We start from the raw sequence: 17,589 nt of genomic DNA, 5'->3' as shown, positions 1-17,589 counted from the left end.
TGTTGCTACAGTTCTCTACAAATGTATGTATTGGTGCATTTCGGGCAGTTCAGAGTGTTGATTGAGGACCTCTGCTGAGGAATGTGCTTGTTCTTTTATTTGTTGTATTCTCTTTTAATTATTATAAAAGTTAGGATTGATGAGATACCATGTAAGAGCTTTTGTGCACAAGCCCCTTCAGTGTCATAAATGTAAAATATTTGGTCATGTGTCAAGTGTGTGCAGAAGGGAAGAGTATTTTATGGCAGATTAAGTGAAATGCTGCAATTGTGGAGGTGAACATGTGCCTGAATTCCTGGAGTGCCATGTTAGGGTGAAAGAGACAAAGGTGGCAAGGGGTGGGGTGTCCAGCATGTCTCCTATCTGGAGGTGTGAGAAGATTGGAAGGAACGAGTGGCGGGGAAGTAATGGTAGGAGAGCTACCACGACTAGTGAAGGTTTCTCATCAACCAGGGGAAAGTGAAACGCTACATGTTAAAAAGGTGGACTCTGTATTATTTATTGCAATGGTCATAAACTGTACAGTAGAAGCGGAGAAGTATAAGAAAATTGTAATTATTGTGAACGCAGCTGAACATTTTTGGCGTCTTCGTGATTTCAGTCGAATGTTCTGCCATCGCAGGAGCCTGAGGCTGTATAGGGATCTATTTTGGAATGGACTGTAATTGAAGATGTGGGATGTTTTTTGTTAGTTGATTTGTCTAATTTCGTATGATGTCGTTTTCCCCAATACAATGTTTTTTATTTTCACATTTAATACCCCGTCCAGCTGGAGGCGGTAATGCACCATTAACGTTTGATACCATCCGCGGTTAAACCCAATTGAAGAAGATACAGATGACCAATCACATTCCCTGTGTATTGCCCTCGACATCACGTGACTCCTCACCTGGCAACTACTGCTACAACAAATCCAAAAGGCTTGACTAGAGTGGAGCAGTCATCATAAAAGTTTGTTTACCCAGACGTTATCCAAATATGAATGCGTTTGCATGAAAACATATGATTCCCAGATCCCAGTTGAAGAGAAAATGGTAAAACAGAGCATCCAGATCTTTGCCCGTGTAAAACCCACAAAGAAACCGGCCTCGGTAAGTGCATCTTATTTTGTGCAAGGTTCATTTGGGTCACAGCATAGGCTAATTTGTGAAGTAACGCGTTACATCGTGGAGTTGAGTTTAACACTAATTGACTATGCATAGGTCAGCTTGCTTTATCCCTCTGCGGTATCCACATGGTTACTTAGCCAAGCCAGCTACTTAGCTAGCAAACATGTTTACCAGTCAGTCAGAATTGCCTGTTTCTGCTCAACTTCGACTAACATGGATAAAGGCAGGCTAACGTTATAGTTAGTTAGCTAATTAATTTGCTAGCTATCATACAGTAGGCGTATGTTAATAATGATATATTTAATATAAGTAGACATGCACTCATAATTGACTGTAGCGCACATGAAGTAACCACAAGCTACCGGTGGCTGAAAACACAATCATCGTGGGATGAACAAGTGAACAAGTTAAAAATCATTCCTCGCCCCTTGCCCTGCATGTATTTTTTAATATTAACAACAAATCAAGACAGGAAGTACATGTGGGAACAGGAGTGTGTATACTCGCATCATGAAACGTATACCAGACATCATGAAACGTCATCAGAAGTGTTCACTTAATTTGAGGGCTGAGGGGATAGGGTGTTGGGATGGGCATTCCGGCTCTTTTCAGTGAACCGGTTCGTTTAACTCAGCTCACCAAAACTCGGCTCTTTTGGCTCCCAAACGGCTCTTTAAAAAAATTGGTTTTGTATTTTTTCAAGTCAAACAGTTTGCGATAGTTTGACTATGATTGGTGTTAAAACAATTCTCCTTAAAATATTAAATGAAATTATACTCTACCTTAACCACAATATATTTAAAAATGCATTGGTTTGTTATGAAAAAGAATGCTATTAAACCTTTGCATTTAAAGTATAACTTTTTAATGTATATCAAATCAAATCAAATCAAATTTGTTTATATAGCCCTTCGTACATCAGCTGATATCTCAAAGTGCTGTACAGAAACCCAGCCTAAAACCCCAAACAGCAAGCAATGCAGGTGTAGAAGCACGGTGGCTAGGAAAAACTCCCTAGAAAGTCCAAAACCTAGGAAGAAACCTAGAGAGGAACCAGGCTATGTGGCTGTGCCGGGTGGAGATTATAACAGAACATGGCCAAGATGTTCAAATGTTCATAAATGACCAGCATGGTCGAATAATAATAAGGCAGAACAGAACAGTTGAAACTGGAGCAGCAGCACGGTCAGGTGGACTGAGGACAGCAAGGATATAAACAAAATGCATATAAATCCAAACATTCAAAGCGATTACAATCTGAACAGTATAATAGAATATTGCACCATATCAAAGAAAAATAAATAACAATGTGCATAACTGCAGCATCCCACTGAAAACATTAAACGGGCCCCTCTTTTCTCTCTCTTCTTTATTGCCATGTAATAACCAGCAGCACACAGTAATGCTGACCATATTTTGCTTTTATGAGAGATTTGCATTCAGAAATACAAGCTGCCTCACTTTCGAGGGGCTGTTGCAGTTTCTTCTCTCAGTAATTATTTGTCCTCTCAGAGGTAACGGATGTGGACACTATGCAGTCTCCTTTTCATGACTTTGGTAAGCCGTGAGTAGACAGAGGCCTTGTTCTTCCACCAGCTCAGAGGATCTGCAGATCTTTGGAGGAGGGGCTCCTCCAAATAGGATCAGACCTCCATTATGGCATCTGCTGAGGGATTCCTTCGTGCTGCAGTTGCTCTCTCGTCAAACAGCATCCAAACAGCAGACGTTTGTGGCACTACTGCTGGTGCTTCTGCTCCATCTGCTCCCTCTTCTTCCTGTTGCCCTAGTGCCTGAGCCAGCTGACTGCTTGGGCTGTCCCTCCCTGCTGCTGAGGTTATTCTTTGAAGAGCCTCATCAATCGCTCTGGTATCACTGAAGGTTAACTTCTTAAACCTGTGGTGAAGTGCAGCGGTTTCTGATAGCACGTGGTTATATTCCATTCTGTGGAACTTTCTGTCCAATGATGAACATAGGGTGTCCATTAACTCTGTCACATGTCCTGTGGTTACATTTGCTTATCTCTGGTGGCTGGCTGTGATTCGCTGCAGACCCTTACACAGGAGTATCATTTTTGAGGCTGTCACATAGCTGAAAAGAGAGAACAATTACTTATTAGTTCAGGTTCATGTTTTGTCTACTGAAACTACATTCTCATCTACTGCTCATATACATATATAATACTGGATTAAATAATGATGTAGTAATAACTGCTTACTACTCTCCACTGATCTCCACAGTGACCTGCTCAAAGGGTTCCATGACTCTGCACACCTCCTCCACCACCTCCCATTCCTCTTGTGTCAGAGCATCAACAGGTGCATTGACAATGGCCAGGGTAGAGATTATGGCATCCTTTGACTCAAGAAACAGCTTCAACATATAAAATGTTGAATTCCACCTTGTAGTGCAGTCTTGTTTAGTCCTCAGCTCAGGCATCCCCATCTGGCGTTGTGTAGACTTTTTAGTTTTTCAGCACCTACTGTGCTCCTGTGGAAGTATTCCACAGCTGCATCCACTTTGTCCACAGTGGGCTTCATCACCTTCAGAGCATCTCTTACAATCAGGTTGATTGTGTGGGCAAGACATGGATGATGGGTCCATTTGAACATTTTCATGGCTTTGGTTATGTTACCTGCATTGTTGCTAACACAACAGACCACTTTTCAACCTACTTGCCATTCTCTGGCCACTCTCAACAGTTCCTCTGCCAAGTTCTCTGAGGTGTGTCTGTCGCTGAACTCAAAGCAGTCCAGAAGACACCTAGACATCGAAAAATCTTCAATGAAGTGACATGTAACTGACATGTAAGAAGAAGTTACCCTTGATGTCCAGCAGTCAGTGATAAGGCAAACTGCAGTAGCTTTTTGGACTCTTTCCCGCACTGAAGCCTGTGTGGTCTCGCACAGTTGTGGAATAAGTGAAAATCCCAGGAAAGGGTTTTCCTGCTTGGAATTGTGTACATTGGATTTAGACTATTGCTTTAATTACTAAAACTTCTGTACTCCACGATCGAAATTGGATGTAACTCGGTGGCAATCATTTTAGCCAATGCAATATCAATTTGGCCTTGTTTTACTACAGACATGGACTTTGGCATAAACTGGTCTGTCGAAGACTGCGTTGCTGTGGGTCGTGGAGTATCCACTCAGTCAAGTAGGCCTATATCTCCACGTGTGGAGGTGTTGGCTCCACCACTATCAATAGCAGGCCGCTAGTTTCTCGAAGCTCAGCTACTGCTAGCTTCACAGTTGTGTGCACAGTTCGCATATGCCGGTGTAGGTTGTGTGTAGATCCGGCTTTCTATGAGATTTTGTTTTGGAAAATTCTACACTGTGCTCTAACATTGTCTACTTATTAAAATGCATCCAAATGCTACTATGCTTCCGACTCATTTTCCAGCTGTTGATTTCACAGCTGTCCTTCCTCTCTCTCCTCGGCTGCTAAGTGTGTGACTGTGAGTTGGCTCTGCCCTCCCTCACGCATCTTTGGTTCATTGGTTGACACATTGTGTCTGATTGATAGGAACAGAATGAATGTGTGCGCTTGAGCATTTAGGCCTATATTATTTTATTTATTTTCCTGTTCTTTGAATGATTTAATTTGATTAATTTCAATGTTTTAATATCTTATTTTTTTTATGAATAGATTCAGCTCTTCTGATATGCGAGCCGGCTCCCAACGTTCACCTACCAGAGCCGGTTCTTAGAGCCGACTCGTTCGCGAATGGCCCATCACTAATAGGGTGTGTCTGTTAAGTGTTTTGACCGCAACCCTAGAGCTCGATAGTGGTAGGCCTAGCCACATGGCTACCTGGAATGCTTGTTGTTGTCAATCATTTGTGATTAGCTACATTTCTCCCACTATTATTTAAGGTCCAACCCTCCTGGCCTTATTTCATTATGATTCCTTGGCTGCCTTTCAAACTCATAAAATACACACCCTCGTCCACTTACCCTTGCCTTGGGGGGACCGGGGGACCCCCCCGGCCATATTTTACGTTGGTTCAAAAGATTAGCCAAGCAAGGGAAGTTTGCACCGTAAGCCCTCGTTTTTTTATGGAGTTTGCCAGTGTACAGTTCTGTTCACTTCGGGGCCTGAAACGCCCCATAATTCAATTCACGATGATTGTACATCCGCTAAGTAAAGTCCGCCCAAACTTAAAACATCAATATGGAGTCAACATACAAGTGTAAGTAGAAATACATTTAAATAAGTTAGAAATTGTGCTACTAATGCACAAACACGTCTCGTAAAAGTCATTATTTTTTTGTTTCGCTAGCTTTGGGATTTGTAGAAATATTTTTTTTTCCTTCTTCAGAAGTAGCTAGGTAGACTAATGTTAGTTAGCCAATTCATTTGCTAGCTATCAGACATTATGCGTATATTAATAATGATATAGTTAATATATGCAGACATGCAATCATAATTGACTGTAGCGCATATAAAGCGTCCACAAGCTACCGGTGGCTGAAAATACTATTGTCACGAACAAGTGACGAATTTCCGGGCAAGGGTGGCCCATTTAAAATGGATACCTTCCTCACTCGGCCTTTGCCCTGCAAGTGTAATCACATCAGATGTCATGATAGGTCACCAGAAGTGTCCACTTAGTTTGAGGGGAGAGGGTGTGTCTGTTAAGTGTTTGGAATGCAGCCCTTGTCTCATACAACAATTCTGCCCGCTTTTTAGCTATGACCACACTGTCCTGTTCTATAGTATAGTACGGTATGGGTGTAGCCTAAAAGGTAGGCATTCAGCTCAGGGTTAGGCTAATCTCTCTAAAAGTCTAGAGACTGTAGACCTAGGCCTGTAGCGAGTACCATTTAGCCTATTATTGCATCATTTGAGTCTACACTGCATGTGGGGCCAAGCACTGTGTGACCACAATGCATTTCTATTCTCTGAAATAGCCCTATGTCTATTGTTAACAAGTTAGCCTTGCAACAACTGTTTAGGCCTAGCTACAATACGTAATGATGTCTGACAACGCAAGAATAACAAGCTAACACTGTTCTTCCTTCAGGTATACTGTGTGGACAATGGGGAGCCGGCGGGTTCCATACTGGAGTTCCTGGTACCCAAGGACCTGGCTGACGGCTTCATAAACAACAAGAAGGAGACCTACAAGTTCAGGTGAGCATCGGGCAAACACACATCACATGCATCATGGATCATGGTATTTCTATTGTCATTAGGCTTAGAACCTAAAGGCTCAGGTGTAGGGGCTTAGGTTATGACTTTCAACACGTTTTCTACTACAGCGACATGCTCTTAAGTTGAATGAAAATGCATTTTAGCCGACACTGGTATATGGTTGTCACTGTATGGTCATGCTGGGAAGGATTTAACCACTAGCTCTAACCCTACCCCTGCGTTTAAGCCTCACTCTAAATAGTTGCTCATCAATTCCTTCTGCTTGTTAGCGGGATATCCACAGAACTACATAAGGGCAGAGTGTCTGTGCAAAAGCATTTGCCCGGCTACCAAGACTCCTTGGTCTGGCCAAACGCTAAGCCACGAACACGGATGTTAGTTTCTTCTTCGCAATGAGTCTGGATCTGAGTACCTCCCACGACCCTTCACCGAATGCAAAAATACATATACAGTGCCTTGCGAAAGTATTCGGCCCCCTTGAACTTTGCGACCTTTTGCCACATTTCAGGCTTCAAACATAAAGATATAAAACTGTATTTTTTTGTGAAGAATCAACAACAAGTGGGACACAATCATGAAGTGGAACGACATTTATTGGATGTTTCAAACTTTTTTAACAAATCAAAAACTGAAAAATTGGGCGTGCAAAATTACTCAGCCCCTTTACTTTCAGTGCAGCAAACTCTCTCCAGAAGTTCAGTGAGGATCTCTGAATGATCCAATGTTGCCCTAAATGACTAATGATGATAAATACAATCCACCTGTGTGTAATCAAGTCTCCGTATAAATGCACCTGCACTGTGATAGTCTCAGAGGTCCGTTAAAAGCGCAGAGAGCATCATGAAGAACAAGGAACACACCAGGCAGGTCCGAGATACTGTTGTGAAGAAGTTTAAAGCCGGATTTGGATACAAAAAGATTTCTCAAGCTTTAAACATCCCAAGGAGCACTGTGCAAGCGATAATATTGAAATGGAAGGAGTATCAGACCACTGCAAATCTACCAAGACCTGGCCGTCCGTCTAAACTTTCAGCTCATACAAGGAGAAGACTGATCAGAGATGCAGCCAAGAGGCCCATGATCACTCTGGATTAAATGCAGAGATCTACAGCTGAGGTGGGAGACTCTGTCCATAGGACAACAATCAGTCGTATATTGCACAAATCTGGCCTTTATGGAAGAGTGGCAAGAAGAAAGCCATTTCTTAAAGATATCCATAAAAAGTGTCGTTTAAAGTTTGCCACAAGCCACCTGGGAGACACACCAAACATGTGGAAGATGGTGCTCTGGTCAGATGAAACCAAAATTGAACTTTTTGGCAACAATGCAAAACGTTATGTTTGGCGTAAAAGCAACACAGCTCATCACAAGCAAAATCTACAATGGAATGGTTCAAAAATAAACATATCCAGGTGTTAGAATGGCCAAGTCAAAGTCCAGACCTGAATCCAATCGAGATTCTGTGGAAAGAACTGAAAACTGCTGTTCACAAATGCTCTCCATCCAACCTCACTGAGCTCGAGCTGTTTTGCAAGGAGGAATGGGAAAAAATGTCAGTCTCTCGATGTGCAAAACTGATAGAGACATACCCCAAGCGACTTACAGCTGTAATCGCAGCAAAAGGTGGCGCTACAAAGTATTAACTTAAGGGGGCTGAATAATTTTGCACGCCCAATATTTCAGTTTTTGATTTGTTAAAAAAGTTTGAAATATCCAATAAATGTCGTTCCACTTCATGATTGTGTCCCACTTGTTGTTGATTCTTCACAAAAAAATACAGTTTTCTATCTTTATGTTTGAAGCCTGAAATGTGGCAAAAGGTCGCAAAGTTCAAGGGGGCCGAATACTTTCGCAAGGCACTGTATATAGTCCGTCAGATTGGTCCAGAAAACAATGGTCTGGCTTTGATCATTGGCTTTGATACTCTGATTGGGTCGTCTTTAACCAATTGCAAATTACTTTCTTTTGTAAAACGCCCCTCGTCACCACAAACAACTTCAATGATGACAGTCTCAGACTAAAGTATGTAGTGAACGACAGAGCAGTGGAATAATTTAGTGTGTGTAACAGGCAACAAAAGCATAGGCATACTTCTCTTTTCACATAGGCCTACCTAATGGCAAAGATACAATGTCTGATTCACTGTGGCGGTGAAGGCTGCTGTCCTTACAATACAGAGCAGAGCCCTTCATGCCACGCTTCCAAGCCCTCAATTCACAGTTCTGTAGTCAGCCGTGGCTATTGAGGCCTCTTAACCACAACAGCCTTTTAATAGATTGCGGAAGTTCCCTTGCGCCTGTTGGAATAAAATTCCTCATGGAAGAGCATTAGGGGCGGACTGCTCCCAATAGATCTTTCCCGTCTTCCCTGGGACATTATTTGGGGTGTGGCTGGCTTTGAAGATGACTTAGCCTAACTATGCCCACAGTTTGGAAAATCATTTAAAGGGGTAAATGAGATTGCTACAATGATTTTGGGACTTTTATATAATTAATATGTTTATTCTTGAATAATATAACTTAGAAATACACTGTATAAAGAAAAGTATGTGGACACCCCTTCAAATTAGTGGATTCGGCTATTTCAGCCAGACCTGTTGCTGACAGGTGTATACAATTTTGCACACAGCCATGCAATCTCCATAGACAAACATTGGCAGTAGAATGGCCTTAAAGTGACTTTCAATGTGGCACAGTCGTAGGATGCCACCTTTCCAACAAGTCAGTTGGTAAAATTTCGGACCTGCTAGAGCTGCCCTGGTAAACTGTACGTGCTGTTTTTGTGAAGTGGAAACATTTAGGAACAACAACAGCTCAGTTGTGAAGTGGTAGCCCCACGCAAGGTCACAGAACGCTACTTGCACACTCATCTTCTGCACATCTATCACCCCAGTGTTTAATTTGCCATACTGTAAAAATTTTGCCACTATTACCTATTTATTGCCTCACCCCCCTTATCCTACCTATAACGACTTTTATATTGTATTTATTGACTAAGTTTGTTTATTCCATGTGTAACTCTGTGTTGTTGTATGTGTCGAACTGCTTTGCTTGATCTTGGCCAGGTCGCAGTTGTAAATGAGAACTTGTTCTCAACTAGCCTACCTGGTTAAATAAAGGTGAAATAAAATGGAACCGCCGAGTGTTGAAGCACGTAGTGTGTAAAAATGGTTGTCCTTGGTTGTAACACTCACTACCGAGTTCCAAACTGCCTCTGGAAGCAACATGAGCACAATAACTGTTCGTCGGGAGCTTCATGAAATGGGTTTCCAAGTCCGAGGAGACCCTCACAAGCCTAAGATCACCATGCTCAATGCCAAGCGTCGGCTGGAGTGGTGTAAAGCTTGCCGCCATTGGACTCTGGAGCAGTAGAAATGCGTTCTCTGGAGTGATGAATCACACTTCACAGTCTTACAGAGGATTCTGGGTATGGCAGATGCCAGGAAAACACTACCTGCCCGAATGCATAGTGCCAACTGTAAAGTTTGGTGGAGGAGGAACAATGGTCTGGGGCTGTTTTTCACGGTTCGGGCTAGGCTCCTTAGTTCCAGTGAAGGGAAATCTTATTGCTTCAGCATACAAGGATATTCTGTGCTTCCAACTTTGTGGCAACAGTTTGGGGAAGGCCCTTTCCTGTACCAGCATGACAATGCCCCCGTGCACAAAGCAAGGTCCATACAGAAATTGTTTGTTGAGATCGGTGTGGAAGAACTTGCCTGCACAGAGCCCTGACCTCAACCCCATCGAACACCTTTGGGATGAATTGGAACGCCGACTGCGAGCCAGGTCTAACATCAGTGCCTGACCTCACTAATGCTCTTGTGGCTGAATGGAAGCAATTTTCCAACATCTCATGGACAGCCTTCCCGGACGAGTAGAGGCTGTTATAGCAGCAACAGGGGCATAGACAGAGTGGTTACATTTCTCTATCCCCATCCCTCAGCTGTTTACCAAATCAGCAGCTGGTGACCGATTGCTCCTTTAAGGAGTACGTTCTTCAGTTCACGTTTGGGGTTTATTTAATAAGATATTTGTCTCAAATATTTGTCTCAAAATCCTTTTTTTGCTTGTCCATTGTATTGGCCTACTGGAGATCATGGGCTGGTTTCCTGGACTTCGATTAAGCCTACATTCTCTACCGAACATTATTTTCAGTCCAGGCTGTAACCCCGGTCCAAAGTGTTAATTAACTGCTGTGTATAGAAGTAATGATTTCTCCTCTATTTAAAGTACAGTGTGTGGAAACTCATTTATTTTCCCACTTCCCTTCAGGTTCCAAGAGGTGTTTGATCAAACAGTCAAGCAAGAGGACATATTTGAAGCCATCGCCAAGCCAGTGGCAGACAGGTGAACTTGTTTTAAACTTCAAGTTTAGAGTGAATCTTTGAAATGTTTTGTTCTAATTTCATGCTAACCATTTTAACAAGCTACTGTGTTGGATATCTGACATTCTCGAAGGTAGACCTAATAACTGGACGACCAAAAGAAAACTACCTACAATTGTAGGCAGGCACTGTTTTGGCAGTGTGAATCCCTATTGGGGTTTTTCAACACACGTACAGTTGCTTTCTCCATTGTCTGTGGTCCATTCTATTCTAAACTGTGCTTCCCAGTCAAGATTACTACTTAGACTTATAGATACAGGTGAAATGTTTAAGGTGGGCCTAACTTCTCCACCAAAAAGAGGTTGAAAACCGATAGCCACTAATGACAGATCTATGATCAGCTTCCTTTACCTCAAACTCTAAAAAATGAAAGGAAAACTGATCTTGAGACAATGCTCAGGAACAATGATCACCTACACACCATTCGTTCACCGCTAGGGCCCCTGTTCAATGTTGCAGCAAGGCCCGGACCACACAGACTTCGCCAGGCATGTTGACGGGTAGCACGTTGCTCTGACAGTAAGCTGAGCTAGTGCGGAGATGGAAATGAAGGGAGGCAGTGATTTTTGGTCCAAACCACAAAGTGGTGAGCTAGCAGATGGGGTCACACACTCTGCTATCCTGTGCATGCGAGAAGCCTTACGCCGCAATGCAGCGGGTATCCTTCGCCGAAGCTCATCATCATTTTTGTGCTACTATATGTAGATTTCCCAGTTTTTGGGCTACCCCTCCCTAATTTCTAGTGCTCTTCAGTAATAGTTGTGACTAGGGTTGCAAAGGGAGGGTATATTCCAGGAAATGTTTGAAGTTTACCAGTAAACCACCATTTCTGTGCTATTTTTCACGTTGTTTGTAACTTATTATTTTACATATTTTGTACATAATGTTGCTGCTTCTGTCACTTATGACCAAAAATAACTTTTGTGATTACTCACCTCGAACTGGACGAAGATTTTTTCTTTCACTAGTCCCGACGCGAAGGAGATACTGCTTTCTCGGGAACTGGTCCAAATCCCCATCATTTGCGTGAAGAAAAGACGGAGAAAAGGGGTCGGAGGTTGGGCTGCCTTCTGAGAATTTGTAGGCGAGTGCGTAAACCCCCTCTATCATCAGTCCTATTAGCCAACGTGCAATCATTGGTTAACAAAATGGATGAGCTCTGATCAAGGATATCTTACCAACAGGAAATTAAAAACTGTAATATATTATGTTTCACAGAGTTGTGGCAGAATGACGACATGGATAACATACAGTTGGCGGGGTTTTCGTTCCTTCGGCAAGATGGAACAGCTGCGTCCGTTAAGACAAGGGGTTGCAGTCTCTATTTATTAATAACAGCTGGTGCACAAAATCTAATATTAAGGTTTTGCTCGCCTGAGGTAGAGTATCTCCTGATTGCTGTAGACCACACTATTTACCAATACTTTTCATCTATATTTTTCAACAATCCGATGCTGGCACTAAGACGGCACTCAACAAGCTGTATAGGGCCATAAGCAAACAAGAAATGCTCATCCAGAGGCGGCACTTCCAGTGGCCGGGGACTTTAATGCATGGAAACTTAAATCCATTTTCACTCATTTCTACCAGCAAGTTAAATGTGCAACCAGAGGGAAAAAAAACTCTAGACCACCTTAAATCAACACACAGAGACTCGTACAAAGCCCGCCCCCCATTTGGCAAATCTGACCGTAACTCTATCCTCCTGCTTTATTTTTACAAGCAAAACTAAAGCAGGAAGTACCATTTGACTCGCTCAATAAGGAAGTGGTCAGAGGATGCAGATGCTAAGTTACAGGACTGTTTTGCTAACACAGACTGGAATATGTTCCGGTGACACTTCCGATGGCATTGAGGAGTACAGTCACTGGCTTCATCAATAAGTACATCGATGACGTCGTCCCCACAGTGACCGTACATACCCCAACCAGAAGCCATGGATTACAGGCATCATCTGCACTGAGCTAAAGGGTAGAGCTGCCGCTTTCAAGGAGCGGGACTCTAACCCGGACGCTCATAAGAAATTCTGCTAAGCCCTCTGAGGAACCATCAAACAGGCAAAGCGTCAATACAGGGTTATTGAATTGTACTACACCGGCGCCGATGCTTGTGGAATGTGGCAGGGCTTGCAAACTGTTATGGATGACAAATGGAAGAACAGCCGCAAGCTGCCCAGTGACACAAGCCTACCAGACTTATAAATGACTTATATTCTCGCTTTGAGGCAAGCAACTCTGAAGCATGCAGGAGAACATCAGCTGTTCCGGACGACAGTGTTATCATGCTCTCTGTAGCCGATGTGAATAAGACCTTTTAAACAGGTCAGCATTCACAAGGCCGCAGGGCTAGACGAATTACCAGGATGTGTTCTCTGAGCATGCGCTGACCAACTGGCAAGTGTCTTCACTGACATTTTCAACCTCTCCCTGACCGAGTCTGGAATACCAACATGTTTCAAGCAGACAGCCCTGTGCCGAAGGTAACCTGCCTAAATGATTACCGCCCCGTAGCACTCACGTTGGTAGCCATGAAGTGCTTTGAAATGCTGGTCATGGCTCACACCAACACCATCATCTCAGAAACGCGAGACTCACTCCAATTCTCATACCGCCCCAACAGATCCACAGACGACACAATCGGAATCGCACTCCACACTGCCCTTTCCCACCTGGACAAAAGGAACAACAATGTGAGAATGCTGTTCATTGACTGCATTTCAGCGTTCAACACCATAGTGCCCACAAAGCTCATCACTAAGCTAAGAACCCTGGGACTAAACACCTCCCTCGGCAAATTCATCCTGGACTACCTGACGGGCCTCCCCCTTGTGGTGAGGGTAGGCAACATATCATCTGCCACGCTGATCCTCAGCACTGGAGCCCATCAGGGGTGTGTGCTTAGTGCCCTCCTGTACTCTCTGTTCACCCATGACTACATGGCCAAACACGACTCCAACATTAAGTTTGCTGACGACACAGTTGTAGGCCTGATCACCGACAGCGATGAGATAGCTTATAGGGAGGGGGTCAGAGACCTGGCAGTGTAGCTCAATGTGAGCTGATTGTGGACTACAGGAAAAGGCAGGCAGAACAGGTCCAAATTTACATCGATGGGGCTGTAGTGGAGCGGGTTGAGAGTTTCAAGTTCCTTGGTGTCCACATCACCAACTAACTATAATGGTCTAAATACACCAAGACAGTCGTGAAAGGGCTAGACACACCTTTTCCCCCTCAAGAGACTGAACAGATTTGGCATGGGTCCCCAGATCCTCAAAGTTCTACAGCGGCACCATTGAGAGCATTCTAACCACCGCCTGTTATGGTAACTGCTCGGCATCTAACCGCAAGGCGCTACAGAGGGTAGTGCGTATGGCCCAGTACATCACTGGGGCCAAGCTTCCTGCCATCCAGGACCTATATACTAGGCTGTGTCAGAGAAAATGTTGTTGTCAAAGCTTCCAGTCATAGACTGTTCTTTCTGCTACTGCACGGCAAGCGGTACCGGAGTGCCAAGTATAGGACCAAAGGGCTCCTTAACAGCTTCTACCCCCAAGCTATAAGACTGCTAAACAATTAATCAAATGGCCACCGGACTATTTACATTGACACCGCCCCACCTTTACCCATACCTGCATGTACAAATTACCTCGACTAACCTGTACCCCTGCACTTTGACGTCACCCCCTGTATATAGTCTCATTAAAATCAAATCAAATTTTATTTGTCACATACACATGGTTAGCAGATGTTAATGCGAGTGTAGCGAAATGCTTGTGCTTCTAGTTCCGACAATGCAGTAATAACCAACGAGTAATCTAGCTAACAATTCCAAAACTACTACCTTATACACACAAGTGTAAAGGGATAAAGAATATGTACATAAAGATATATGAATGAGTGATGGTACAGAGCGGCATAGGCAAGATGCAGTAGATGGTATCGAGTACAGTATATACATATGAGATGAGAATGTAAACAAAGTGGCATAGTTTAAAGTGGCTAGTGATACATGTATTGCATAAAGATGCAGTAGATGATATAGAGTACAGTATATACGTATACATATGAGATAAATAATGTAGGGTATGTAAACATTATATTAAGTAGCATTGTTTAAAGTGGCTAGTGATATATTTTACATCAATTCCCATTATTAACGTGGCTGGAGTTGAGTCAGTGTGTTGGCAGCAGCCACTCAATGTTAGTGGTGGCTGTTTAACAGTCTGATGGCCTTGAGATAGAAGCTGTTTTTCAGTCTCTCGGTCACAGCTTTGATGCACCTGTACTGACCTCGCCTTCTGGATGATAGCGGGGTGAGCAGGCAGTGGCTCGGGTGGTTGTTGTCCTTGATGATCTTTATGGCCTTCCTGTGACATCGGGTGGTGTAGGTGTCCTGGAGGGCAGGTAGTTTGCCACCGGTGATGTGTTGTGTAGACCTCACTACCCTCTGGAGAGCCTTCGGTTGTGGGCGGAGCAGTTGCCGTACTAGGCGGTGATACAGCCCGACAGGATGCTCTCGATTGTGCATCTGTAGAAGTTTGTGAGTGCTTTCGGTGACAAGCCGAATTTCTTCAGCCTCCTGAGGTTGAAGAGGCGCTGCTGCGCCTTCTTCACGATGTGTACGCCGAGGAACTTAAAACTTACTACCCTCTCCACTACTGTTCCATCGATGTGGATAGGGGGGTGTTCCCTCTGCTGTTTCCTGAAGTCCACAATCATCTCCTTAGTTTTGTTGACGTTGAGTGTAAGGTTATTTTCCTGACACCACACTCCCTCACCTCCTTCCTGTAGGCCGTCTCGTCGTTGTTGGTAATCAAGCCTAACACTGTTGTGTCGTCCGCAAACTTGATGATTGAGTTGGAGGCGTGCGTGGCCACGCAGTCGTGGGTGAACAGGGAGTACAGGAGAGGGCTCAGAACGCACCCTTGTGGGGCCCCAGTGTTGAGGATCAGCGGGGTGCAGATGTTGTTACCTACCCTCACCACCTGGGGGCGGCCTGTCAGGAAGTCCAGTACCCAGTTCCACAGGGCGGGGTCGAGACCCAGGGTCTCGAGCTTGATGACGAGTTTGGAGGGTATTGTTATTTTATTATTGCTTTACATTTTTTACTTTAGTTTATTTAGTAAATATTTTCTTAACTTGAACTTCATTGTTGGTTAAGGGCTTGTAAGTAAGCATTTCACGGTAAGGTTGTATTCGGCGCATTTGACAAATACAATTTGATTTGATATGGAATCATGTAGTAAGCAAAAAAGTGTAAAACTAATCAAAATATATTTTCAATTCTTCAAAGTAGGCACCCTTTGCCTTGACAGCTGTACCTACTCTTGGCATTCTCTCAACCAGCTTCACCTGGAATGCTTTTCCATCTCATCAAATCAAATCAAAGTTTATTTGTCACGTGCGCCGAATACAACAGTGAAATGCTTACTTACAGGCTCTAACCAATAGTGTGAATAAAAGCTGTGTGTGTGTGTGTGTGTGTGTGTGTGTGTGTGTGTGTGTGTGTGTGTGTGTGTGTGTGTGTGTAAAGAAATACAACAATAAAAGATATTTGAAAATAACAGTAGCAAGGCTATATACAGACACCGGTTAATCAGGCTTATTGAGTTAGTATGTACATGTAGGTATGGTTAAAGTGACTATGTATATATGATGAACAGAGAGTAGCAGTAGTGTAAAAATAGGGGTTGGCAGGTGGTGGGACACAATGCAGATAGCCTGGGTTGGCCAATGTGCAGGAGCACTGGTTGGTCGGGCCAATTGAGGTAGTATGTCCATGAATGTATAGTTAAAGTGACTATGCATATATGATAAACACAATGCAAATAGTCCGGGCAACCATTTGGTTACCTGTTCAGGAGTCTTATGCCTTTGGGGTAAAAACTGTTGAAAAGCCTTTTTGTCCTAGACTTGGCACTCTGGTACCGCTTGCTATGCAGTAGTATTGAGAACAGTCTATGACTGGTGTCTTTGACAATTTTTAGGGCCTTCCTCCTTTTTTGGGCCTTCCCCTTCCTCTGACACTGCCTGGTGTAGAGGTCCTGGATGACAGGCAGCTTTTCCCCAGTGATGTACTGGGCCATACGCACTACCCTCTGAAGTGCCTTGCGGTCGGAAGCCGAGCAATGCCGTACCAGGCAGTGATGCAACCGGTCAGGATGCTCTCGATGTTGCAGCCATAGAACCTTTTGAGGATCTGGGGACCCATGCCATCTTTTTAGTTTCCTGAGGGGGAATAGGCTTTGTTGTGTCCTCTTCACGACTGTCTTGGTGTGTTTGGACCATTCTAGTTTGTTGTTGATGTGGACACCAAGGAACTTGAAGCTCTCAACCTGCTCCACTACAGCCCCGTCGATGACAATGGTGGCATGCTTGGTGCTCCTTTTCCTGTAGTCCACAATCATCTCCTTAGTCTTGGTTATGTTGAGGGATAGGTTGTTATTCTGGCACCACCCCGCCAGGTCTCTGACCTCCTATAGGCTGTCTCGTCGGTGATCAGGCCTACCACTGTTGTGTCGCCTGCAATCTTAATGCTGTTGTTGGAGTCGTGCCTGCCAAGCAGTCATTGGTGAACAGGGAGTACAGGAGAGGACTAAGCATGCATCCCTGGGGAGTTCCAGTGTTTAGGATCAGCGAGGCAGATGTGTTGCTACCTACCCTCACCACCTGGGGGCGGCCCGTCAGGAAGTCCAGGATCCAGTTGCAGAGGGAGGTGTTTAGTCCCAGGTTCCTTAGCTTAGTGATGACCTTTGAGGGTACTATGGTGTTGAACGCTGAGCTGTAGTCTATGAATAGCATTCTCACATAGGTGTTCCTTTTGTACAGGTGGGAAAGGGCAGTGTGGAGTGCAATAGAGATTGCATCATCTGTGGATCTGTTTGGGTGGTGTGCAAATTGGAACGGGTCTAGGGTTTCTGGGATGATGGTGTTGATGTGAGCC

General features: G+C 44.0%; 1 protein-coding gene across 1 annotated transcript in view; it reads left to right on the top strand.

The window, feature by feature from the left end:
* Window positions 1-881: 881 nt before the first annotated feature.
* kif6 (kinesin family member 6) overlaps window positions 882-17,589 on the top strand; it is a 104,412-nt gene continuing 87,704 nt past the window's right edge. Inside the window, exons 1-3 of the mRNA XM_021585670.2 lie at window positions 882-1,091; window positions 6,133-6,242; window positions 10,535-10,609. Coding sequence (XP_021441345.1) covers window positions 993-1,091; window positions 6,133-6,242; window positions 10,535-10,609 — 284 coding nt within the window. The 5' untranslated portion in view covers window positions 882-992. The remainder of the gene's footprint in view (window positions 1,092-6,132; window positions 6,243-10,534; window positions 10,610-17,589) is intronic.

This window comes from Oncorhynchus mykiss, chromosome 26, assembly GCF_013265735.2.
Source record: "Oncorhynchus mykiss isolate Arlee chromosome 26, USDA_OmykA_1.1, whole genome shotgun sequence".
In the NCBI taxonomy this organism is placed as follows: Eukaryota; Metazoa; Chordata; class Actinopteri; order Salmoniformes; family Salmonidae; genus Oncorhynchus; species Oncorhynchus mykiss.
The sequence above is the reverse complement of the archived record's forward strand: the minus strand, read 5'-3'. Positions and strand labels throughout refer to the sequence as shown.